Source organism: Sesamum indicum, linkage group LG8 (assembly GCF_000512975.1).
Source record: "Sesamum indicum cultivar Zhongzhi No. 13 linkage group LG8, S_indicum_v1.0, whole genome shotgun sequence".
NCBI classification, from domain to species: domain Eukaryota; kingdom Viridiplantae; phylum Streptophyta; class Magnoliopsida; order Lamiales; family Pedaliaceae; genus Sesamum; species Sesamum indicum.
Window position 1 is genome coordinate 11,151,749 of NC_026152.1, and position 25,698 is coordinate 11,177,446.

Consider the following 25,698-nt stretch of genomic DNA (forward strand, 5'->3'; position numbering starts at 1 on the left):
ATAGTGATTAAAAAGCCTCCAAATATGTTTACTTTTATATAAAATAATGAAATAAATTACAACCACCTCCCCTAATATTTAAAATAATTATAAATTTTTATCATCTTACAAATGATATATTGATTAGAACATCTATTTAATAACAAACTCATTTTGTCAAATTTACATTCATTTTTATAATAAATTGACCAAAATATCATTTTTATATTATGAATTATGATCTTTGTAAAAAATTTAAAATATTTTTGTAATATGCCCTATGGATTACATTTTACCACCCTCAATTTTTTTTGTTTTTTTTTATATTTTTAAAAAATATTTTTATTTAAAAAAATATCTTAAAATAGCATTGCTCGCCTCACAGTTTATGCGCTACATAGTTAATTTCTATTTGAAGGGGACATTTGTAGGCTTTTAAACAATGAAAGAGTATTTATAATTATGCAAAATTTTAAAAGAGATGATTGTAATTTATCCAAAATAAAGTTTTTTTATTAATAATATTTTATCTATGCATATTTTGTTATGAGGAAAAAATTCACCAGTGCTTGTAAGTGATTGGTGAATTGACTTTTACTAAAGGGTAGGTACTGTCGTTGATATGTAAATTTGCATTTAAAATTATTTTAATTCATAAGTTCATTTCTATAGGATATAAAAAGTTCTATATCCAAAACAAAAATAGAAATGAATGTAACATTTTTAATTTTTAATTTGGACGAAATATGCTAACGCTAACAAAAATAATCACATGAATTTTTAATTTTTTCCTTCATTTAATATTTTTATATATATTTTTATACTTAAGGAATAAATGTAATATATATATATATGTGGAGTGAAGTTCTTTTTATTATTATTATTATTATTATTGATAATTTAATGAAGTTAACATCATTACATTGTTCAAGTACAAAATTATTATATAAAATTATTAAATAAAAAGTAAAATTAAAAATTTTATGTATCTTTTTTGCGAACATCAGCATTTTTCGTCCAAACCCTAACGAAAGGGAGATATATATAAACAGTGAATTCTCAGAGGAGGTATAAATATAATTTTGAATTTTTTTTGAAGAAAAAGTATAAGTTAGCATTTTTAGAGAATGTCTACTAGTAATTGACCTAAATACTTATTTAGGACAAAGTAAAAGAAAAATTAGGCGTTCGTTGCCGGAATGCAAGAATCCAACTAAACATTTTACTGAAAATCTGACCATTAACAAGGTTAAATACATGATACACTGGTGCAGGGATGAATGACATATACATCTTAATTATAAAAAATGAGGTATATGTCAATCATCCATCTATCAAATATATTATACACTGGGTGTAACATCTACAGAACCCGTTAACAACCCTTCTGTACAATATACATAGAAATTGCGGATTTGTATTGTTACCCATAACAACAAAGGGGAGCTCATTTTTCCCACTTCATACGTGTAAATGTAATATACCGCAAAACTACACTGATGAACTAAAATTACAAGAAATGAGAGAACCACGACCTCAATCTTAGCCTTGGAAATCTTTAGAGTGTGTAGGTTGCTAACTTTAGTAGGCAGCAAAGAATTTCCAGACAGGCAGTTCCTTCTTTGTGTGCAGTCTTCAAAAAACTCTCAGTTTCTAACTTGCACTCGACATTCTATACAGCCGTTGTCTTTTACATCAGTATGGGTTGAGCTTTCCAACCTGTCACTTGTGCAGAATGGACTCTTTGCTACCGAAGAGTGTTCTTCCATGAATTGATGAGCAATATCTGTACACCCCTGCTTTTCGTAGCTCATAAATGCTCCTAAAGCACCCAGAAACCCTTCATGATGCAGAAATAAAGCTTTAGCTTCACCATTTGACCTGAAAATTACGTCGATATGATTAATTACGAGTCCATACTGACGATGAACACAATGAAAAAGGAGAATATAATTTTGTGGCTCAGCTAAAATAACACTGGTGCATGATCTAAATGCTCATTTGGTTCAAGTGGCTGTTGTATTTAATAGCTTGAGCTGGCAATCTAAACGTAGAAAGCCAAAGCTGAGTTCTGGAGTTAAATATAGATATGTTTTCTTAAAGAAGAAGATAAGTAGGAAATGCTTCATCAGACTGCTGAAGAATCATAAGACACAAAAGCAGGTAACTACCAGAAATGAACTGCGACAGAGATTGTGTCCATTGTATACTCATGACCCCGAATGAAAAAACCCCCAAAGAATATCCTCTTCAGTCCAAAGCGTAACGCATTCAAGTAAGCAATCTGACAGAAACAGAATAAAGGTAACAATAAGATAAACATAACTAAAATTACATATCAACATGACATGTTCAAATTATATTCAACTGATAAATTTTTCCATGTTAAAAATCATCCTTTTAAATCTCATGTTCGAAGGCTTTTGCAAATACCAAAGTTGAAGAAATCACAACTGACATACAATTTGTCGCAGACATAACAAAGCAGGTTCAGGAGAACCATCTTCAATGCAGGAACTATTTGGTGAGAACTGTACTTCTTCATATACATCAAAATAGTCTGTGCAGAAATCATCTACATTTTTGCGTTATACAGCCATATTAAGGATAGATGAGCCAGAACAGTGTACTAGTAAATTAAGATATCTACTATATAATCTAATGTATAAAACAGAGGTACGTGAATATAAAAAAGAAATTGTTAAGATGTTCGCTACTAAGTTACTTCTAACAGGTAAACAAAAAACTCGGTTGAGGCGCATAAACCTCAACCACAATCTGAAGTCCCAAAAAAGCTCAACCCAGACGTTCCATCTAGCCTGGAAAATGATGCTTCCCCACAGGCCCCTGAATTCAAGGATCAGCATGATCTTGAAAAAAAACCTTTTAGGTATAGTATTTTACATGGAGGTTTGGACAAATTTACCTTTCCCTTTTCACATTTTAAATCATTTACTTTAGTGAGTAACTAAACCATGAATTCTGATTTTAAACATCAAATGATAGGTTACCTTTTTGTCTTTTCCAATGGGTAAAGAGGAAATTCTTGAAATCTAGCATTGCTATTTAAAATAGGTAAAACTGTAGCATCAACATGGATGACTCAAACATCAAATTTTGCAACAGATTATTGTTTCTTTTTCAAGCATATTGAAATAAAAGTTAAATGTAATTGCTTAAGCATACAAGTTAACTGATGTAAGAATATAACTTTCTTTTAACTGACCTGTCCAATATTATTTGAGATCATTCTTAACAGGGACCTGGCTACATCCTCAGTTCTGTAATCTTCAAGTTCTTTGTTTTGAGATACTGCCTTGCCAAAGCTAGAAGCAATGGTCGTTGATGTAAGACCAATCTGAAATAATTACCAGAAAAAGTTAGTGATTGATCAGAAATAGACATTTTTACATCACCCAAGAAGTTCAGGCTACCTACTCCCTACAGTGTAAGTTAATGGATTCTCACATGAGAGGATGCAATATCTATGATGCCATTAAATCACTAAGCACTTAGAATACAGAAAATCCATCTTTTTAGGGTAGAATGCCGTTGCAGTAAAACCTCAGTCTAGTCGTTCCACTTGCAACTTACTAGACACAGAAAATGAAGTTCCATTTATCAAGTTATTGTAAACACACACACACACAAAAAGAAGAGGCCCTAGCCGCAGATTTCACATTTCGCAAAATTGAAATAAGAGGCAATAGATTTGTAACTAATTGAATTTCAGCTAACGTCTTCCATTTGTACTAATCTACTTCACGTAATCCTATGAGAAACATTGTCGGAGATGTACCTTTGAATAACCCGTTCCACCATATATGTCTCCCACAAGCATGTCTATCACTCTGTTGTTCCCCTGGTGACTCAATTCTAACAACTCATCAAAACTGAAACAATAAGACAAATAGGAAAAGGAATTTTGGAACCTTCATGGCAGTCAATGACAAAATAAAAATCATAGAACAAATTATGGAGAAAGGGTATATCACACTAAACGAAGTGTCCAAGGGAATAACCTTTTGCACTTGGTCAAAAGTTTCCCCAGGCCCCAGAATGTACCACCACCAACACTTGTTCCGCTGACTCTCTCAAACTCGTTGTCACCATCTACCTAACCAACCAAAAGAGAAAAGATAATTATAAAAAAAAAACAAAAATAGAACTTGGACAAGTATAAACTCTCATACACATCAAAAGGACACGATACAAAATAATTTTGAATATTTTTTTTATAGAAATGCAAGATAGTATTAACCAGGAAAGCACACCAGAAGACCCCAACTAATCCTTCAAATTTGATTAAAAAATACAAGGAAAATGGCCAACGAATTTTTATCCACATTAAAGCATGCCCGTGCAATGTGGATCCAGGGTAAAGTATAACTTATTAGAAGTGTCCAATAAGGAACTTACAAATATCAAACATGGTAACATTTAAGCATTTAGCTTAGTTTCATCATATTGGTGGATGTCCTAAGGCACATATCAGCTTGACTTGTAGTCTGAGTTAGGCAAGTGATCTGGTTTCTGCCACTTTAAGGGGCTGTACTGAGGCAGGCATATAACAATCCTAGAACAATGTTATTTGTGCCTCCTGTCTAGGAAGTCACTCACAGCATGTCCACTAGTTCCTTTGCTGTAGAGTGTGATTGTAGGGAGACTAAGACTTAAGTAGGGCAATTTGTGATACTGTATGAAAAGCCAGATCTTCGGCATGTGACGAAAATTCATCTTAGGGTGATTCTAGAACTTAAGTTATTTTTCCGGTATTGGTCTAAAAATATATCATGATCAGCCTATGACTGTGGCTGCCAGAGCTTAAGTACAACAAGTTTGATTCGTTTTTGAGCAATTATTCTCTAGCGCAATTCTAAGGTTTTCTGGTCTCTCTCCAGAATCTCATCAATGCATAAAATATGGCTATAAGAAGACTAACAGTCAAATGAATAGGAATTAAGGGATGCCAGGCAAAAGACTAGACCAAGTGGGCATAGTTGAAGGCATCTCGTGCTATAAACCTAATAGAACTCCTCATGCTTGAAGCTGTCCTATATTTTCCCTTGAGTTTTCTAAAAAAAACATATTTTATTTTGATAAATTCAATTTTTAACTAGTCGATATATAAAAGGAAAGATTACCTTGATCATACTGACTCCAGAACCCACATTAACTAGGAGATAAGGATACAAATCTTTATGATCAATCTGGACATAATCCTTCACACCATCCATATAGGTAAAGGCTTCATGGTGCACTGCCTAACCAAGATACAGTGAAAATATAAACTTTACATGTCAGCTAAATCAACAAGGATGCTTCAAAAGCACCTACAGACAATGTAAACAGGATAGGATAAAAGAGGGGACACCCAAAAAAAAATGACAAATATAAAGATCTGTGAAAGCAATTACTATCAACTTTAAGTATTTACATATGTTACATCATTATAAGATTGTTTATTTTCATAAATCCAGTGCAGCCACAAGGAAGGAGACTTTCTCAAATATATAACGGGTAGTAACAATGTCAAGCAGATGCTGATAATTCAAAATTAATCAACCTGTATTTTCAGATGAACTTGAATGAGACTATGGCTTAAACACATGCTATGAGTAAAACCAAAAACCTCAAAGAGGACAGACTCGTTTCAGATCAACATTTGATTTTATCTACTAAACAGGCTTATAGGTGATGATAAAGTTAACACTGTCAAGACTTCTTAAGTACGTCACACAGGATTCTGAGAATACTTCTGTAAGAAATATTAGCAAGATATAAATAAATTATTAGCATGAAATGAACCTATGTAGAGAAAAGATCCTGTGGGAGAAGCTTTAGGAAGTATAGGTGTTAAACATGGATACCATTCATAAGATACTTTCCTCCATAAATGATGAATGCTTGATCACTTTCAAGAGAGGATGGAGACAAAGGGAATTCCTACTAACAAGAAGCATAGACAGAATATATCAAGATCAAGCTATCACTGAGCAACATGATCATTTCACCAAGCTCATTCTTTGCAACAGAGAATTGCCTCCACTTTAGTTTTAAGCAAGAAACAAGAGTACTTTGTCCTTTCCCTTATTACTCCTTCCAATACTCAGTGAATCCATTATTTTTTATCATTCTACTTACTAAAGGAATACCAACAAGAGAAATGTTACATTGAATTATGTACTCAATATTGATTGGAGAGAGCATTACTTAAATGAGAATATCAAAGTAGAAAGCAAAAGAAGATACAATATAGATTACAATACACACTCCTCTAGATTGATGAAAAACAACGGAGAAGAAACATGTGCTGAAGTGTGGAATACCATTAGACTTCAGTTGTATAATTCGAAAAAGATACCATATATAAAAAAATGCTTCTTCATTCATTAGATTGCCTACCTTGAGTAGAAAATTAGCTCCAGCGACAAGGGAACTCATTTCATCTACCTTGTCCAAGATAATACCAAGCTTTTCTTTGAATAAATCGGAAAATTTAAATGCTCCACCACCTGTGGCCTTCAGAAAGATACTGAGTTAGATAGTCAGTTAATATATTTCATATATTTCTAAATCCCAAGACCAAATTTTTGGTTTATGTGCGATAGGACATCGAAGGGTGTCCTTTTATAGAATCTCATCACATAATCTAAGGTCAGAAGGACAAAAGAAAATTCCAGGTTCGTCAATTACGATCAAACTTTCTGTTTTCTTTCCAATTGTCGATCCAGACCATCCAAAGGAGTTTATTCTATTTTGATATAGTGATTAATAGATAATATCATTCCGGGAGAAACATGTCTAAATTGATCGGTTGGTTTTTGATTGGATTTCAACACTAACACCAAGTTTCTCACTATAATTTGGAAACTAGAAATGATTAAACCAATAATTTAAGATCCTTTGTTAGGATTGAGGACAAGGCAGCAGTAAAGGACTAAGATTTCTCCAATCACGGAATCTGATACTATTGAAGAAAAAATACCTTAACAATGTGTTTGTCACCGGCAGGGGCCTCATCACCCTGATCACCTGTATTCACAGAGCCTCTAAGAAGGGAAAACATGCAGTACCAACACACACGAATAGATAGAGAATGCAGACAAGTTTCCTCAGCTAAGCATGAGTTTACAAGGGTAAATGCACAACATAATCATGTAATGTCTAAATGACTTCACAGAACAATGTTTTTGTGATATTGATGTTATCTCTAGCACCTCAGGTGGCTTTGATATCTGTGTACGGAAGTTAATCCATGTGATACCTAATTAAATTAGCGAACATAGCTTAACCATGTGATTTTACACCCAACCAATCTGACAGCACCAATAATGATTTGCCATCTCATATTCACTGCAAAAGTAGAATGATTGGCATTCAAGGTAACCTTATTTCTTAAGCCTTAAATTTACAAATTTAGCATTACATTGGTAACTCTGAAGTTTTCAAGATCCTTTTACTTCAAATGCTCATAACTTGTATCACAGTGTAGCAGTGGTTGCTATGGGCAGTATGGTTGGACAACCATAGTTGAAAACGGGCAGACCTACACAAGGCACCTGGAGATGAAGGTCCCTTACCAGCCACACATTTAGTTGCTGAATGTTCTTCAGGATATAACAGCAGCACACGCCCTCCCCCCAACAAGGCCGCATTAAAAAAAATTATATATTAATAATCATAAAAGACAAAGGTGAAAATTCCCAACCTAGATTGTTATTTGAACTATATTTGGTAGAAGAGATTAGTCAAAAACGTTGATGCAGGCAGAGCATGACGCATCTCTTTTAGCTCAAGATATATTCAATCTCTATCAAACAACTCTAAGTTTCAGTCAAAATTTAGCACAGATAGAATGCCACAGCAATAGGAGTAGGTACAACTGCACTTGTTGAAGAAATGATATGGAGAAATACTTGTTCTCAGGTTTATTACATCTTAATGTGTTCATCATGACAGAAGCACATACCATAATGCTGAAGGCGCTTTGAAGATATGAACTCTATGCATTCACTTATCTTGCTAGTTTCAAACTTCAGAAAGTGAAGCCTCCCGCTTAGGACCCTATACTCTAAGTTGCCACTGGATGTATTAGTTCCCTCCCTTATAAAGCCATTTTCCTGATCATCAGTAGAGCAACTACTGCTACTGGAGAAGTACACCATCTTTATTAGAGAACCTACAGATAAGAAATGGAGACGATCAATGCATATCTTGACAGGTTAATTCACATTCTGTATGACAAAAAGGTTAGCATTTTGAATTTGATGTGTTGCTTTTTGAAGTATATCTAACTACTAGTTATGCCTTTGACCATTCCTTTTCCATCTAGAAGTTTTTTCTTGAATCCTTTCTTGCTACTATATCCATGTTGATACTTCACTATCAAGATCTTGCTGGATCTATCAGACTCATGTATATCCACACACAACATATACTTTATTGGTTTTTTCTAAGGCCAGCAAGAAGAATAGCTCTACCACACGTTTACGTTTCCACCTAGATGCCAGGCGACAGTAGCTTACTTCTGGGTTGTCAGTCTCTAACATGACTTCTACTTACAATAGACACACCACATTGATCAGGTTGTTTGCCACACAAGATACACTGAAAAAAAGGTCAACGTGTTGTTAGAGTTGAACTTCACCAATTCTGGACACAAGGAACAGAATGCCGATAATCACTCATGCAAGTACGACTAGTCTTTTTCAACTATTGGTCTTGGATTTAAAGGCCCAGATGATGAGCTCTTGACAATGACGCGACAATCTCTATGATGTTTGGAACACTTGATACTGATATAGGTGATACCATTGCATTTAATCTAATGGAGAAAATATATTGGCTTAGAAGTGGAATCCAAAGGACAACAATTTTATCTGATAGCAAAATATACTACTTGTCTACTCCTCAAGTATGACCCCCGTCTTTCAGAAAAGCAACCAAGGAGAAGAACTGAGTTGGGGAGAAGGACACACTATTAGCTGTTTGCAGGTCGCTCTGCCTTTAGCTTGTATATGACATTTGTAAGAAAAATGCATGTATAATAGCTCCTCACCTTCTTCATAAAGTATCATTTGTCTGTCCTGTTGGTAATGTTAATTTGATACTGAAAGCTGGGGATACTGATCCAGACGAAACAATACGACATGATGAATCAGAAAAGTTCAATTGCTTGATTGCTGTGTGATTTGGCTGGGACTAGCCAATTTAGCAAACTCTTCAGAGTTCATTCAAGCCAGCATAACCCGGCGTAGAATTTTCCAATTCCAGAAAAATAACAATGCATAGGTTTTGTTTTGCAGATGAAAATGATTCTTAAACTAAGTACTACAATTGAACTAGCTTATATCTTGCACTTGATCACTTGAACTTAAGTAACTGAATGCAAAGCAAACCAAGAAAAGGTAGTAAAATTTCTCCCAAGTTCATAAACCACACAGCAAAGAAACAGGTGAATGAATCTAATTCTAAACATGAACATGGCTGTAAATTTATTTCGTTACAGCACCGCACATTTAAATGGAGAGAAAATCAACACCTCGCTGAATTCCTAGAAATGAAAAACAGCAACATTAACATCCCATAATAGTCCTAGATCATGACCGCAAAATCAAACTTCAACAACTCAAACAACGTAAACTTCCAAAAAAAAAAAAAGTTAAAAACAATGAATCCAAGTACTACAGCAATTAGCGAGTATTTACCTCCGATATCCAGAGCAAGATGTGAAACTTGATCTTCACAAAGCTTCAATTCCTTCTCCTCCAATTTCGCCACTTCAACTCCATCCCCCGCCATTACTTACGATCCTCCACCGCTCAATCTTAACCCTCCCCGTTCAATCGAATTTCCTCTATCCAGTCGCCAGTCAATCTCTACATATTTATACATAGAAAAACACGAATGATTGTCAACAATGGCTGCTGACTCAAATCCAACCAACTCAAAAGAGCGTCCAAAGCCGTCGTATTTATATATTATTATTATTTCTTCACCAGCATTTCATTATTTTTGTCAATAGTTAAATAGGGGTAGAGTAGAGTCAGGCAGACCGGCTGGTGCAACGGTCAGATCCTGCAGACGCAACCAATTTATACATAAACTCACGCTTTTACACTTTATTATTATGATATAATTACATCTACACCTCTAAACTATACTCTATTTATATAAATTACTCGTATATTTTTGTAATTACATAAAACATCCCGACAGAAAGAAAATAAAGAAAAAGCAACGCCAATGTGTATAATGATATTGAAGTTTTTTAAATATATGTGTAATTTTTTAAAAATAGGTGCAGTTTTTTACAAATAATATTAACGTTTCTTGTGAAAAAATATATAATTTTTCAAAGTGCATAAGTGATTCGTATAAAAAGACCATAAATCAAGATTTATTACTATCATTCTAGTGAGTGGTTTGAATATTCTGACTTTATATTTAATAAATGAGATAGATAATATCATAATAGATCGAGTAAATATAAAAATTTAGATGTAAATTACGCAATTAATGGTTTAAAATATATTGTATGATGTAATTAATTATTCTTATTTAATTTTGTTAGCTCTTCTAGACCGAATTAAATCATACTCTGGCATAAAAAAGATTTATTTATTATTTATATTAATTTTTTTATCTTGTAAGTAACTATTTATCAGCATATTAATTGTGATTAACTATGTATAAATAACTAATAATTCTTTCGGGTAATTGGTTACATAATCGATGTATTAATTATGAACATCTAAAACAATTTATAAGTAACCATATTTAATAGCAACTTCTACCTAACAATTAATTATCAGTATTTAGTAAGTAGTAATTATTTATAATTAATCAATAACTATATTGATGTCAATATCTAATTACATCTTAATGTTATTATACGACTAAAAATGCAATTAAGTATCAACGAAATATATTTTATCACATAGTTAAACTTTTTCAAATGTATATAATCATTGAAATTTAAAAAGAATGGAAATTCCGGTCATAAGAAAGAAAAAATATAATCAAAATAATGACATTTTCTTTTATTATGATCAAGAGTGAAAAATTATAATAAATAATAATCAATTACAGATTTGCAATCGAGTATATATAGCTTGCATCTAAAAATTTATATTTACTGAACTATTGTCTGCTGACAATATTAACTTCTTCGAGCATTTTTAATATATAGATTATTACAATAAAAAAATTATTACAATTATAAAATTAATCTCGAAATTAAATACAAACAACAAAAAAGGAAAATTCAATGTAAGTAACTCAAGAATAATAATACTAAAAAACAGAGTAAATAAAGTTAATATTTATAATTAATTAGAAATGAAATTTGATGGAATAGGTTCTTGAAATTGTTATTTCCTCATCTTTTTATTTTGAACTTAATGTAATTTTTCTTTTCATAAATGGTAATTGGCCCATTTATAGACAGTAATATAGGGATCGCCTGTATTTTTTCCTTTTTTATTTATTTATTTAAAATATTTTTGGTATATTTGCAATGATTGGGTGCATGTGACGGTTATGTGACACGATGACGACATTACATGTAATCGAATTCTTGTACAATTGTATATTTTTGTCTGCAACACTTCTCATGGAATTAACCCTCTTTCTTCAATTTGAGTCTACAGTTATCTAAATTAAGAGTAAGCTTCTCCAATCCCCAATTGGATGATTCCTTCTTTTTGTTGCAGAGTTTCAATCTTATTCAAGTGACACTGGGATAATTGCTGTTAAGGAAAATATGGAGTGCAGTGGAGTCTTGGAGATTCGGACAAAGCTGCAGATTTTGGGAAGCCGACATCCGCTTCTCGAACTCCAATGGTATATTCTTAAATTTTTGTAATACAAAATTTGATAAAATTAAGATTAATCTCATTGTACTTACTTAATTGCCCTTAGATGTCTGTTAAAATCTTTACATTTCGCCTGCCAGATTGAAATTTCTGGCAATGAGGTGTGTGCAATTAATGTAGGGTCTTTCGATTCTTGGGAGTCTCATTGTCCTCTGATAAATACATGATTTCTGTCGACACTTGTTGGCTCAGTTGATAAGTTAATTCCAGTTAGACGGTTGTGGTATCGATTTCCTGTATCCGGTTTGAGGGTTTTGTTAGTGGATGCGTTCATACGTACCCCTATAAGCGACTTATGGTCATGAGGCATGGAGTCGATCCATCCAGACTTTTTTCCTTTTTTTCTAGTTAAAGCCATCAGTCCCTAGGTGGGGTTATGACGTAGGTCCCTACCGGTTTAATAAAGTACTAACTCAGACATATATAGAGATCTCTAATGTACATTTCGTCAATATAGGATCTTATGAATGTACGTCGAGAATGACAATATATATTAAACCTCAGCTTTGATGATTCCAAAGTCTTAACGTCGTTCGGTCGTTTTTGTGTTAGTTTTATAGATGGTGTGCTTGGATACATTTAGTAGTAGTTAAATTTTTAACGGACTTCTACATGATGTGATCCTTTTTTAATTGGTGTTAAACTTTCTCCATGTTTGTTCTTCATCATGAGCTTGAATTTGCGTATTAGTGAATATTAGTTGAGACGTAGGAATGGATATATGAGAAAGACTTTTATAATAATTGCAGCAGAAGAGTTACACTCCTCCGTTACTGCTAGGTACATAAAGATTGAAATCAAGAAGAAACCAAACTTAGGAATATTGTTCACTTGCACACCAAAAATAGGCCAAGTGGCCTACAAAAAAGTAGTCATCAGATAATTAAGACGGAGTTGCGTGGATTTGTAGACGAACTCCTTTCTTCTTTAGTTTCAAGCAGCAGAAGGGGCAGGGATGTATGATACTGCCGGCTCAGGCATGGAAGCCATGATTGATGGCCTTGAGAAGGCCTCTTCCCCTGCAATAGAATCTTCGGGCTTGAAGTCGAGGGTCTCGTCGTTGTAAACTTCCCACCATTTCTCGACGAGCATCTTGATGTCTTCTCTGTCCATGTTAGCTTCCTTGCCTGTATACCTCCACGGCTTCGATCCCTGTAGCATATATATAAAGACAAATATGTCAGCTGGAATTCTACTTAAGCTCAAAGGGCATATTTTGTTCAAAATCTTAGTCCCCCTTGCTGAAGGGTTTTTTTTTGCCGGAACCCTAAAGGAAAGGGTTCAGTTGTTAGACTGAGCAAACTTCATGTCCTGATTAGAGGTATTTTTAATTATGCCAGATTTTAGAGGTGTGATGTAATTTAACCTTATATATAAGTATTAATAATTTCATGGTAGACAAGATAGAGTTTGTAGGTGAGAGATTGCTCACAGCAGCGCAGTAGTGAACGACTTGAACTTTTTCGAGTTCAACATTCTCTGGGTGGCGCCATAGCATTGCAAGAACGAGGTTGTACACCAGAGGAATCGGTTTGTAGATCGGCTCAAAGAACATGTTCAAGAAGTCCTGTCATTTAGATACAAAAAAGAATTAATAGCTGATAACATTTCCTCATCATGTTCCTTTCTCTCTATCGATAGCGATAGTTTTCAAAATGAAATATCTTTAGAGCATTCATTTATTTTCCGTCTCATGTCGATATTGTCGTTATCGATCGTTACATCATCATCCCAATTAACAATGTTTAGAGAATCTTTTGGACAGTTGTTTCAACTTGCACCATGAATATTCAAAAAAGCCAGAAAGAGAAATTCGAACATTGCACGAAAATTGTGCTAAAGTGGCATGCATGCATCTCTGGCCCTTATAAATCACAACTTAATTTTAAGATATGTCCAAATTCTCTATGTACTTGCATTTTCACAGCTTGCGATGCTCAAAACAAGACAACAAATCTTACCTGCTCAGCAAACGGCGTTGGTGGGGTGATGCGGAGAGTTTCAAGAAGGTTTTCATATGTGGCTTTGCTCGGCTCAAACACGAACATGCCTGCGTTGAAGTAGAGTGGAGGAGGAGAGCCCATCTCGGCAGGCCAAGTCACCTTATTGGGGCACTGTTGGCAGTATCCGATGGAGTATTGTGGTGAGTGGCTCCACGTCTTTTCGCAGAAGCAGTCCATTACAGCATAGAAGTGACCGTCAGGCATGTCGAGGAGATGGTCAATGTTGTCGTAAACTTGGATGTCGGCATCAAGGTACACCATCTTGCTGTACTCCTCAAACTGCAATTATTATGGGGACAAAACATCATTCTTAAAATTGTTGAAATTTTTTAAAAGAATTGAATAAAGCTAGCTGACATTAGTGTAATGGGATAAATATAAGTTTCCTAGTCATTTTAACGTGACATCAGATTTTGATGCTAGCTACTGTTTGTTGTGCTGTGAGTACTATAGCAAAGGAAAAATCTTGTTGAGGTTGAACATGGAAAAACATTCTTATGGCTGAAGATTTCTTGTGTTCTTTCTCTTACTTTTTACTCTTTTCCTTGTCTTGGCCGAGGAATCGATTCCTTGTTCTTGGGTGCATGAAACCGTTGTGTCTCTTACCTCTTAGGATCCCTAAGTTACTATAATTGCCTCTCTCTTTGTGGGAAAAACACAAGTACTTGACTCAATAAGCTACTTCGTAAAAGATAATCAACTATTCATGGAAATAAAACACTATTAACGGATACCTACCTCAAAAATACATCAGTTTTCCGGTTATTTTATGTACTTTGAAAATGAAATGATGATCGATAACTTGTGCATGAATGAGACAATAACAAGCATGAAGCCCTTGTTCACGAGTTTATGACATGCTTATCATGTGTTTGTATCGTATCGTGTTTGTGTTAGTACTACGTGAATATTACTTACGTTCCATATACGGAGCTTGGAGTAGTTGATCACATAGTAAGCCATGGCGAACTGAATCTGGTTCTCAGGTGGATATATTGGTTCAATCTCCTTCACAATGCAACCCTGTGCTCTTAAGAGCTCGCGGTGGTCCTCTGGGACGTCGGGCAAGATCGCCACCACAAGAGGGTACGCACTCTTCACCTTTCTCAAACCCTTAGCCAGACCGACAACACCTTTGACGTAGTCACCGTTACCGGCTAAGAATGTGACGTAAGCTTTTTTGGGGACGAGGGCCGGGATTTTCCCAGCGGTAGGGAAAACCTCGACCGGGACGACAGGGGCCATTTCTCTTGTTGATCTTTTGAGAGGTTGGTTGAAGACTTTTGGAGTGGAGTGAGGAGTTTTAGGAAAGTAAAATTAGCAAAGACCTGAGAAGCTGCCAATTTACTTTGCCCTTTGTTCCTGAGCTTCAATGGCAAGCTTCCTTGTGTTTATATAGAAGTGAAATGAGATGCTCATGCATGGGAAATTTACTCCAAATGAAATCCAAATAAAGAGAAATATTCTTCTTTTTCTCCTTTTGCTTTTTTCTTTTTTAATTTTTATAATTGTTTTATGAATTTTCTTGTGGAGGGAATGAATGAACAATATTTGGTGTTTCATCTTGCCATTCATCTAGCCTTATCACTAGGATGGACGGCTTGGATTCAATGGGTTTAAGTCTTATTCAATTGGAAATTGACATAATGTATATATATAAATATATTAATATTTCCTTACTTCCTTTTCTTATTTTAGGGTATTTTCCTTGAAATTTTCTGAAGGAAATTAAAGGCATGCAAGGACAAAGTAAATTGTGGGCATCATTTTCTTTGTGGAATATATTTTGGAAAAGAAAAAAAGGGAAGGTATATATAGGATAAAAAAAAAAAAATTGAATAGTCGATCGACGTAGTGATTTGAAATTAAAATTAGGTATTTGTAGGTTTTTATGTTTTTTTGTGATGGTCGTTATCCTATTTACTCTCCAATGTGGTTGGCTCGAAAATCTTTTTTTTTTTTAAAAAAAATATTTTTAATTAGAAAAATCGCATAGTTTCAACTGAATAAGAATATTCGAGTTCTAGCTAATGACGACTAGTGTCACTTGCGGCACAAGATGTAATAGAACAATTTGCACTGTATTCAGATTGATAGATTTGAAGGTACTGTGAATTTCAAATACTTAATAATATATATTTTATTAATTCTTTTTTGGACAATTTCATACTAAAAAGAATTTCAAAATTTTCAATTCTCGTTTTGATTTATATTTTATGATGAATTTTAAATTCTTCTTAAATGAAGTTATATGGTATCATTTTTTAAAATTCTTTCATCTAAATGTAACCTTACAATGTTTTTTAATGATTAATTAGTGAAAGAATATGTTAAATTTTGATGAATATATTAGTGTGATTGCAATAATATCTTGAGTGATCAAAAGATATTTTCTTGATTTATTGCAGGCTCTATGTCTATGTCTATATATATATATATATATATATATATATATATGTGTGTGTGTGTGTGTGTGTAGATCACAAATTATTAACAGGAAACTAAAACCCCTGTATTATGCACATGTCAAATAAGACACAACGGGCCCTTCTCTGCTGCATAAATGTTGCACGGAGTTCGTGGAAAATGTGTTGTATTACATTCCACCTTGAAATTAAATTTAAATACACAAATATTTTCTAATTTTTTATAAAATTATTTTTTTATTTTTTAAAATTATAATTATAAATACAGTTCTTATTCAATGACAAAATTTACACAAATATTTCTTGAATAATATTACACAAACACCCCCTAAGGGGATGATTAATTGAACTTATACTTTTGCAAACGGCGAGGGTAAGGTACATAGCATTCACACGTTCTAAAGGAGTGAACCTATAATTTTTCAAAAGACAGGGGGTGTTTGTGTATCTAGACAACCTCAAGAGATGTCAATGTAATTTACGCTAATAATTTGATAGATTGTCTTAAACATTCTTGTAATGTATTCACCTCATCTACATAATTTCTCAAGGAAATAATCTATGTGCATAACATGAATGGGGCACAGCTTTTTTGTCTCAAATTTTAGGACCTGTATAATTTTTATCTCATCAGTCACGAGATCCGATTAATGATTTGATAAGTTACAAAATACACCATATTTAGTCATTTTATCGGATTCTGTCGATGTTTTGATGGAAAAAGTTCAAGCTAAGCATGTGGTCGTTAACTCTCTAGCTACTTTTGGTCATATGCCTAACACTTAGTTATAAAATTCTCATTGATGGTCCCATAAGTTACAAAAAAAATACCACACTTCAATTTTTTCTATCCTATTCCGTTAGTATTTTTTATAACGGCCATCTGCTTGGCATGTGCTTTTTTAGTCAAAATATTAACGGAATATGATGGAAGGACTAAATTGTTGTACTATATATGTTTTGTTGCATTTCATAATAAGGAATGTATGTATTATATATGTTTGTTGCACAACCAGGTTTCAGTTTAATAGTTAGAACCTGCAGTCTCATTACCAGATAAAATGAGACCATGAATTTGAATAAATTAATATCCTCTATTGTGTGAATATTTATATATTTATGTTGTAGATTTTTATAATTTATTACTTTGTTGATATTTGTAGTTTGATGGTAATATAAGATGGATTTATTGATTCAATTAATAATGTCATGATGTACTATCGTTTTCATTAAAACAATGAGTAAATTACAACAACCTCTCATGAGATTTGTCGTAATTACGAATACCCCCATATTATTTGAAAAATTAATACCTCCTGATATTTGAATAAATTTTATAATTTGGCTGAAACTATGAAATTGTCAAATTTGCCCTTACTATATTTTATAGTTCTTAAAAAAAATTAAAAACTTATAAGAAATCAAACTAGGTGGATGAAAAATTTTTAAAAATTATAAAAAAAAAATTATCCACTTAGTTAAAGAAAAAATAAAAAATTTTAGAAAATAAATAAGATTATAATTTTTGATCCACAAGGACATTTTGATCAACTCACAATAAAAATTAGGAATGTACCAATAATTTTTCAAACAATAATAAGTATTCGTAATTATGTGAAATTTTAGAAAAGATCATTGTAACTTACCCTTATTCAAATGAAGTCCCGCTCGGAAATAATTCTATGATTATTTGTAAATATTTACTTTTTATTGAGAAAATTCCATAAATTTATATATAACGTGGTGAAGTTGTCTCCTAGGTTATGCACTTTCCTAATCAACTGAAAGCTAATTTGACGCTTCCTTTAGACTAATAATGTGGCTAGCAAATTCCCCAATCAAGATTCTAGGGTAAATTATCATCGTTTTCTACAAATATTACTTTAGGACTAACAAACTGTCTAGTAAATATTTTTTTATAATGGGCTGTCATAAGAGAAATATCTGTTAGGTGATCGTTAATTTCAGAAAATATATTTGTGATTTTTCAAAAAATAATAAATTTATATAATTATGACAAATTTTAGGAGAGCTCGTAGTAATTTATCATATTATATATATATATGTATAATAGTCTAAAGAATCATATTTTTTTCTAAAAAACCTTTTGCCTATTTGTAATTAAAGTTGAATGATTGAGAAGAAACAATAATGAGTTTGCTTATTTAAGCAGCTAAGGTTAGTATGTATGATATATCATTATCATTATCAACATTTGTATCCTTCTATCGCTCTACCTATAAATATATATAGTGTGTGTTTGTATGTGTCCTTAAGAATACTCTTTTTTATGTATACGTCTTTTTTAAAAAGGATAAATTATATTGATATTTTTTTAAATTAATTTATTTATTAATTATATTGATATTTTTTTAAATTAATTTGAGTTTATGGGCCAATAATGTTTATATAATACATTATTGTTAAATTTTGTTCTCACCTTGAGTTTGAATTGTTGTGGCCCTACATAGGAAGTTTTGGGTCAGAACAAATTAATCAAATCAAATATGGCTGTTTCCACTCATATTAATTGTATCGGAAATATGAATGTTTTCAAATATTAAGTTAACAAGTCTCGTAATTTGGAGTCAGAAAATGTCATATCTTGGGACTACAGACTCAGTAGCCATGACAAATGTTTTAGTCACGCTCATGGATACTACGACCAACAATCGTTGCATGATCGTAATCAATGACTATTTATTTTTAATCATGACAATTTGTCATGGTTAAATTTTTATAGTGTATATTACGTACTTTTCAATTATTTTTCACAACAGGGATCACTAAATTAATAATCATGGATATGCTTCTTTATTTTCTTATTATTCCTCTCTATAAAACTTTAAAAGGAAAAAAGAAATATCCCACGACTCTAACCTATAAACGATATAACTTTAATATAATTGTTGTAAATTTTTAGGGTTCCCGAAATTAATTTGTAGATTCTAAGAAATCTTGATTGTCTATTTTGGAATCCGACAAAATGGATGATTATGATAATATTTTCATAATTCTATGACATCCTATTATAGATTTTTGAAATTTTCGGAAAATGAGCATGATCAGTTTATAATATCATAATCATTCAAATTTTAATATAAATTTTAAAATATTTTTAAGATCACTATGATCAGCTCGCGTGTCATGATGAATAATTATATTTTCTAAATATGTGCAAGGTTTTTGTGACTGCTAAGAAACATCATAGAAGATATATATTTAAGTTATAAAAATCAAATTTTGAATTTTTTTTGGTAAAAGATATATGGAGGTGATTTTACAACATTAGAAGGTTCAAGATTGAGAAGGGGGGCACAGAAGATAGGGGCTAGTACCCCTTGTTTCCTCTCATCTTGTACTTTTATAATACATATTCAGATGGACCAATGATGTCTTTTTATTTTAAGAAAAGATAAATTATAAAATCGAATTGAAGACAGAGTTGGAGAATCAACTTCGATCCACCTTATAAAAAAAATAAAAGAATAACCCTTCACATCACTTAAAAATCGTTTCATTAGATTTGCGCACTCTGCAGAGCAACCCTGATACAATTTCTAACGTGATATTATGTTGTTAGGACTCGCATAAGAGGTAAAATGAGTTCAATTACTGCGACGATTTGATGCTTAAATTATTACATTTTTATTTAAAGGAGTTTTACCTTAATTCGAAGTGTAGAGTAAGTTATTTTATATCATGTATTATAGGTTGATTGTGGTTGTGGTTTATACATCACGCTCGTTTTATGAGAATCGAGGCTTAATTCTTACTGTATTGATGGAATGTTATGGTCAAGTTGGATGATATTCTAAAGAATTTTGAGGAAAAGAACGTAGTGTGTTGGTGATATTTTTTTAACTTAATTAAAGTATCATAACGTGTTTAATTCAATCTAACTTTTTATATAACAAAAAAATTCAAATAAAAAAGGGACTAACAGAAGTGCAATTAAACATTTATTAATAATTTAATTAAGAAATATGTAAAATTACCAAAATGCCCCCTACTCCCACATGTCAAGGAGAAAAACAAGGCTGATGAACCAAACCCAAGGATATTCCAAAAGTTGGAATTATATCAAAGGAAAATTCCTCATCCTCATCCAAGTGGAATGCTGGGGACAATTTCAAGACTTTAATAAATATTAATAGAACCCCAAACTCTAACAATTTCAAACCATGTTTTAATTTAAGATAAATAAACAAAAGAAAATAAAAAAAAATAATAATTTCAAATGATGATAACGCGTATTTAGCTATTAATAATCGCCCAAAATGGCAGTTTAAAAAATTTTAAATTTTAGCCTACTTCCAACAAATTCTATAAATTTGTTATCAATAATTTGATTTATTAATTTTTATAATTTTCAATTCAAAATAGCGAATTCAGCTGTTGGACACCTTAATCGAACGCCACGTGGCTAACCCTAATCAAAAGAATCTCTTTTTCTCAACTTGGAGTGTAATAGGAACCTTACCTTTGCTTTGATTGATGTAAGTAGCTAGAAAAAGTGGTCCTTCCCATAACTTGCATGGATGGGTATATACTATATACTATATACATACATTGCATATCCCTAATGTAATAATACAAACCTATATTGCATGTATTTATGTCAACTAAATTATCATATTATTACTCTAAATTTTAATTTAAATGAACATCGATCCAGAGAAATATAAGTTGTCAATTTACTTTACAGTCATATAATATCAATCTTTATTAATTTTTAAAAATACTGATCTTACAGTCGAACGCTTGTACTTATAGCGACTACATGAGGTGATTTGGGAATTAAATGAGAAAATGGTAAAAGAATTTTTTTATTAGTCTCGAGAAATTGATTAATATATCAATATAGTTTTCATAATAATTAAATTATAGTTTATTTAACATAAAGTGAGATAAATACTTAATTTGTTTCAAAAATGCAGTGGGACTCGAACTTGATATGGGGACCACTCCTGGATATATATCCTAAAATGAGTAAAATTAAATGCCCCGACTTATAATTTTTATTTCTTAATAGGCTCCAAATCTGCACACAATATGTTCGGATTTTACCGCTCCCAAATTTGATCCGCTCCAAACACGAGTATGTATGGGCTCATCATAACTATCTAACCAAGGTTATACTAATGGTTCACGTGAGTATCATACAACATAATCCAAATCAATAAACGTACGTCTCTCATGCTTTAGGTATAACTTTTTTTTGCAATTGTTGACTTTTCTTACAAGCTTAACCTCTAAGCAGCTGCACTGATTTAAGTACCAAAAGTTTATAATTGGCCCTTTTCCATGATTATTCCAATGAGCTCTGTCTTGCAGGACATACTTGACAATCATCAAACCTGACTCGAGATTCATAAAATCTAACTTAATTCGAATTTAGATACAGGACAGATCGAAACTCATGATTTCATATTTATTCGTAAAATTTCACATTTAACGATTAGACTAAACTGTCAAATTTGACCTTGGAATGTCAATTTCACTATCTGGAGGGAAAGCCATTCTCAACTTCACATACATTGTGGACCAAAAATTGGGGAACGTTATTAGCTGTTGATAAGTACAGATATGGTTGAATGGACATGCATGAAATATTGCACCTTCAATCTAATTATTGATGATAAATACAGCAAAAAATGATGAAGTAGTATGTGGGGTCAGGGGTTGGAATCTGATCCCCCACTCCCAAGGGCTCTGATCTTTGATGAATTTCACATCTATTGGCTGGTAGATACTATATACTTGTAGCATATACTTTCTCTACACTTGGCTATTATAATAGGCTCCATGTGTGTATATAAATTAAATTTTAATTATATGAAAATAGAATAAATAAGTCATGATCATATCTAATATTTTGGTAAATAATTCATACTCATTCTAAATTTACATGAGTAGAATATTATTGATAAAAAAATTTAATAAGAAATATATATATTTGAGAGTTTTTCGGTCAGTATACATTTTGCTAGTCAAAGTTAGTTACTCTGAATCCCTCACACGTAATAAATACTTTTTATTATTTAATATTCTTTTTTTTTTAGACGTTTTCATAATAAATCTTTATTTTTCAAAATAAAAATAATTATTCGTTTAAAAATACAGTCCAAGTTAAAGTAATCATATTAGTACTAACGTTCAGCACTGATAGTGTATATATATAGAAAAATTGTAATTTTTCGTATCTCAAAACTCAAATTCGACGATGAATATATATATATATATATATATATTTGAGGGAGAAAGTATAAAATGTGGTATAATTTAGAGAAAAATAAAAATTGTGGAGTGGGGTTGATTTGGAAATATGTGATTGTGAGGGAAGTAATATTGTGTTTTGTGTGTACATAACAAAAAGGTGAGGCAGAACCTCATACCTCGTCTACGATCTTCTGGTCCAGGGTCCACACTAGTGATTGGTCTGTGTTTGTTTCAGATCATTTGATCAATCAATCACAGAATCACAGAATAGTTAACTAATTAATCATAAATTTTTGTTGAATTTGAATTATTATTTTAAGGGATAATTACACTTCCGTCCCATGAGGTTTGTTGTATTACACATAAATTCTCTATTATTTGGGAAATTACATCCAGCATTGTTGAAATTTGGTTACGTCTAACAAATAAGTCTATTCGTTAATCAAAATATACTAAATTTATTAATATTTACAAAAAAAAAAATAAATAAAAATTGATATTTTTTTCTTTGGGGTTTAGATCCCATCAGTGTGTGGGGTTTAATTCATTTTAATAATAATTATTAATTAGTCATATATGTTTGGTTTTGATATTCAATTTTAATCCAATATTTACATAAGTATAAAAATATTATATTCAATTTATGTTAATATTACTGATATTTGTTCTTTTTTAATAAGTATGATATTTTTTAGTAAATAATAAGTATTTATTGGATATCTAATACATAAAAATATTCAAATATATATATATATATATTGTAAGTTTATATTTAATTACATTTTAAAATAATATTTCTTATGTAATAAAATTTGAGTGTGCGTGTGTGTGTTTTTCTTTAAATTTTATTACTATCCACCAAATACATAAACAAGTGATTCGAATTTTCTTTATTCAATTTCTTTTCTTATTCCTTCGTTATACCAAACATATGAATGTTAAATTAAAACTATTCAATTTCTTACCTTTATCTCAGGGCATAATTGGTATTTAGGAATGGAATAAGGGCAGGAAAGAAATTAGATTAGAATAGTATTCCTGTGATTGGTATACACAATAAATTAGAAGGTAATAAAATTGTTTTTCCTTAGTTAATTTCATTCGCACATAATTGATAATTAGAAATATTGATTAGTGATACTGTGATATAATTAATTTACTTTTACGATATATTTGTCCTTTAGTTTTTTTTCTTTTAAAAAATTACTTCACATATTTCATTTAGGTTAAATTACAATGACCTCCCCTATAGTTTGATATAATTACGAATACTCCCTCGTTATTTGAAAAATTATAAGTACCATTTGATGTTTGATGAAATTATGTAATCCTTCGATGGAGGTATGAAGTTGTCAACTATGCCCTTACTATATTTTTTTTCTTTTATTTAAAAAAATAGATGCGGTGGATGAAAAAAAATTACCCACTTAGTTAATAAAAAATTAGAAGATTTTAATAAATAAATAAAATTATAATTCTTAGTCCACAAGGGTATTTTTGTCAGTTCACCACAAAAATGAATGAAAATCTAACGGGGACTAACAGAATGGGCTAATTTTGAGACGGCCGTTAAAATCACAGGGGTGTTGGTAATTTTTCAAACAATGTATGAGTATTCATACTTATGCCAAATATCAGGAAAGATCGTTGTAATTTACCCTTTTATTTAATATGTTGAATTCAATTGTATAACTGTAGTATTTCCAACATGGCATATAGAAGGTTATAAGCAATTCGTAAATCATCTTATATGTTATTGAATATATATATATATATATATATATATATAGCATAACGATGGTCAATCAAAATTAAGTAATTTTGACCGAATACTAATTTGTGGTGATTAATTTTGAATTTTTTGATTATCCAAAAAAAAAAGATTATTGGTTAGAAACATCATCTATTTAAATATATTAGTTTATGATATTTGATTCTTATTTCTATTTAAATATTTATCCTTTTGTAATTAGTTTCTCAACGTAAATATGATTCTATTGAATCTATTATCATATGCTTTAGAGATATTTGTATTTCTAAATATGTAGTTTTATGTGTGTGTAATTCGAGCTATCTTTTAGAAAAAGTCCACATGCTTGTTTCAACTTTATTTTCTTTTTTTTTTTGTTATTTTAATTTAATTGAAAAACTTTTAGACATGTGTTAAATTAATAACAAATATAGAGGTTAATTCAATAAAATTTTAAAACTATACTTTTTAACTATATTTATTTATTTTGCAGTAACTTTTATAAAATTTACTTTTTGAACTTTTAGACACTAATGCGATATATTGCGAAATATTTAAATAAATATCATTTTTTGAAATTATAAATGAATTAAGAGTAGTATGATTTGCAAGTTGCTATAAGTTTATTGCATATTAATACAACACATTTTTGGTATTTTATTAAAACACAATAGTTATTTCCTAATTATATATTTCAATTTATTTTGTATTTGAAATTTTTGCTTATTTTATCTTTTTAGTTATTGAAGTTTTTCTTTTCTCTGCTAACCTTTCTTTATATTAATGTATTCAGGCTTCTAGAGAATTCATGATAATGTTTATTGTTAAAATTATTGATTTATTATTTTGTTCAATTCATTCTTTTGTTTGCATATTAATATTTTTTTTTAGTTTATGATTTATTTGCATCGATGAAAGTATTCTATTCTTTCATAACCAATGATGATGTTCCTATATTTTCTATTTAATTGAACTTAGTTATTTTATTTTTATTTATAATTATTTTATTTTTTCATTTATGGTAGTTAATTTGCTCCTTATTTTGTTGTTCAAATTGATGAAATAATATTGAGATTTTTATAAAACTATTTTAATTTTTATCGTTCATATTTCTTTTTTTTTACCATTTCAGTTGTCTTTCTTATAACTCATAAAAGTAAATTTTTATTTTGCTTTATATTTTATTTTTTTAATTATGAGGATCATTTCCAGATGTAGAATGGACTTGGGAAGGTCCATTCCATTTCCACTAAGGATTCATTTGGTTTAAATGAGAGGAAAATGGAAGTGGGAGGTGGAGGGAAAGTGAAACGGTGGAGGGGAGGAAAAGAATAATAGTATTCCTTCAAATTATTTGGTATGAATGCAAGGAGATTAACTATCAAATACTTCTTCTTGTTTGATACAAAAAAAAAAAAAAAAAAAAATTTTTAGGGGAA

The 25,698-nt window shown here is 31.2% G+C and overlaps 2 protein-coding genes and 1 long non-coding RNA gene across 6 annotated transcripts; 1 reads left to right on the forward strand and 2 right to left on the reverse strand.

The window, feature by feature from the left end:
• LOC105168265 (pantothenate kinase 1) lies at positions 1,186-9,984 on the reverse strand. 4 transcript variants are annotated; one of them, XR_002287596.1, is made up of 11 exons: positions 9,690-9,984; positions 7,952-8,161; positions 6,968-7,014; positions 6,385-6,501; positions 5,124-5,243; positions 4,002-4,096; positions 3,779-3,872; positions 3,206-3,337; positions 2,442-2,554; positions 2,151-2,263; positions 1,720-1,860 (listed from the first exon to the last, which is right to left on the reverse strand). XR_002287596.1 is itself a non-coding variant. In XM_011088275.2 (10 exons), the coding sequence occupies exons 1-10, from the start codon at positions 9,781-9,783 to the stop codon at positions 1,626-1,628; spliced, it is 1,257 nt and encodes a 418-aa protein (XP_011086577.1). In that variant the 5' UTR covers positions 9,784-9,978; the 3' UTR covers positions 1,186-1,625. The 4 variants fall into 4 exon arrangements, 3 of the variants coding, with proteins under 3 accessions (XP_011086577.1, XP_020551586.1, XP_020551585.1); XM_011088275.2 differs by lacking the exon at positions 2,442-2,554 and having other exon boundaries at positions 1,186-1,860; positions 9,690-9,978; XM_020695927.1 differs by lacking the exons at positions 2,442-2,554; positions 7,952-8,161 and having other exon boundaries at positions 1,186-1,860; positions 9,690-9,980.
• On the forward strand, positions 11,528-13,937 carry LOC110012465. Its single transcript, XR_002287691.1, has 3 exons — positions 11,528-11,648; positions 11,741-11,826; positions 13,786-13,937. It is a non-coding gene; the product is annotated as an uncharacterized LOC110012465 (long non-coding RNA).
• LOC105168266 (galactinol synthase 1) lies at positions 12,573-15,239 on the reverse strand. The gene is made up of 4 exons (XM_011088281.2): positions 14,780-15,239; positions 13,820-14,140; positions 13,291-13,425; positions 12,573-13,010 (listed from the first exon to the last, which is right to left on the reverse strand). Exons 1-4 carry the CDS (start codon positions 15,104-15,106, stop codon positions 12,792-12,794), a joined length of 1,002 nt encoding a protein of 333 aa, XP_011086583.1. The 5' UTR covers positions 15,107-15,239; the 3' UTR covers positions 12,573-12,791.

What these genes read in the sequence shown, in the direction of transcription:
- LOC105168265 (XM_011088275.2), bottom strand. Translation starts at nt 9,783, where the DNA reads ATGGCGGGGGATGGAGTTGAAGTGGCGAAATTGGAGGAGAAGGAATTG. An exon ending in GAGCTAATTTTCTACTCAAG is followed by an intron (nt 5,244 to 6,384) that starts GTAGGCAATCTA and finishes TATCTTGGTTAG; the next exon opens with GCAGTGCACCATGAAGCCTT. An exon ending in GTGGAACGGGTTATTCAAAG is followed by an intron (nt 3,338 to 3,778) that starts GTACATCTCCGA and finishes TAATTATTTCAG; the next exon opens with ATTGGTCTTACATCAACGAC.
- LOC105168266 (XM_011088281.2), bottom strand. Translation starts at nt 15,106, where the DNA reads ATGGCCCCTGTCGTCCCGGTCGAGGTTTTCCCTACCGCTGGGAAAATC. An exon ending in CCAAGCTCCGTATATGGAAC is followed by an intron (nt 14,141 to 14,779) that starts GTAAGTAATATT and finishes TAATAATTGCAG; the next exon opens with TTTGAGGAGTACAGCAAGAT. An exon ending in TCGTTCACTACTGCGCTGCT is followed by an intron (nt 13,011 to 13,290) that starts GTGAGCAATCTC and finishes TATATGCTACAG; the next exon opens with GGATCGAAGCCGTGGAGGTA.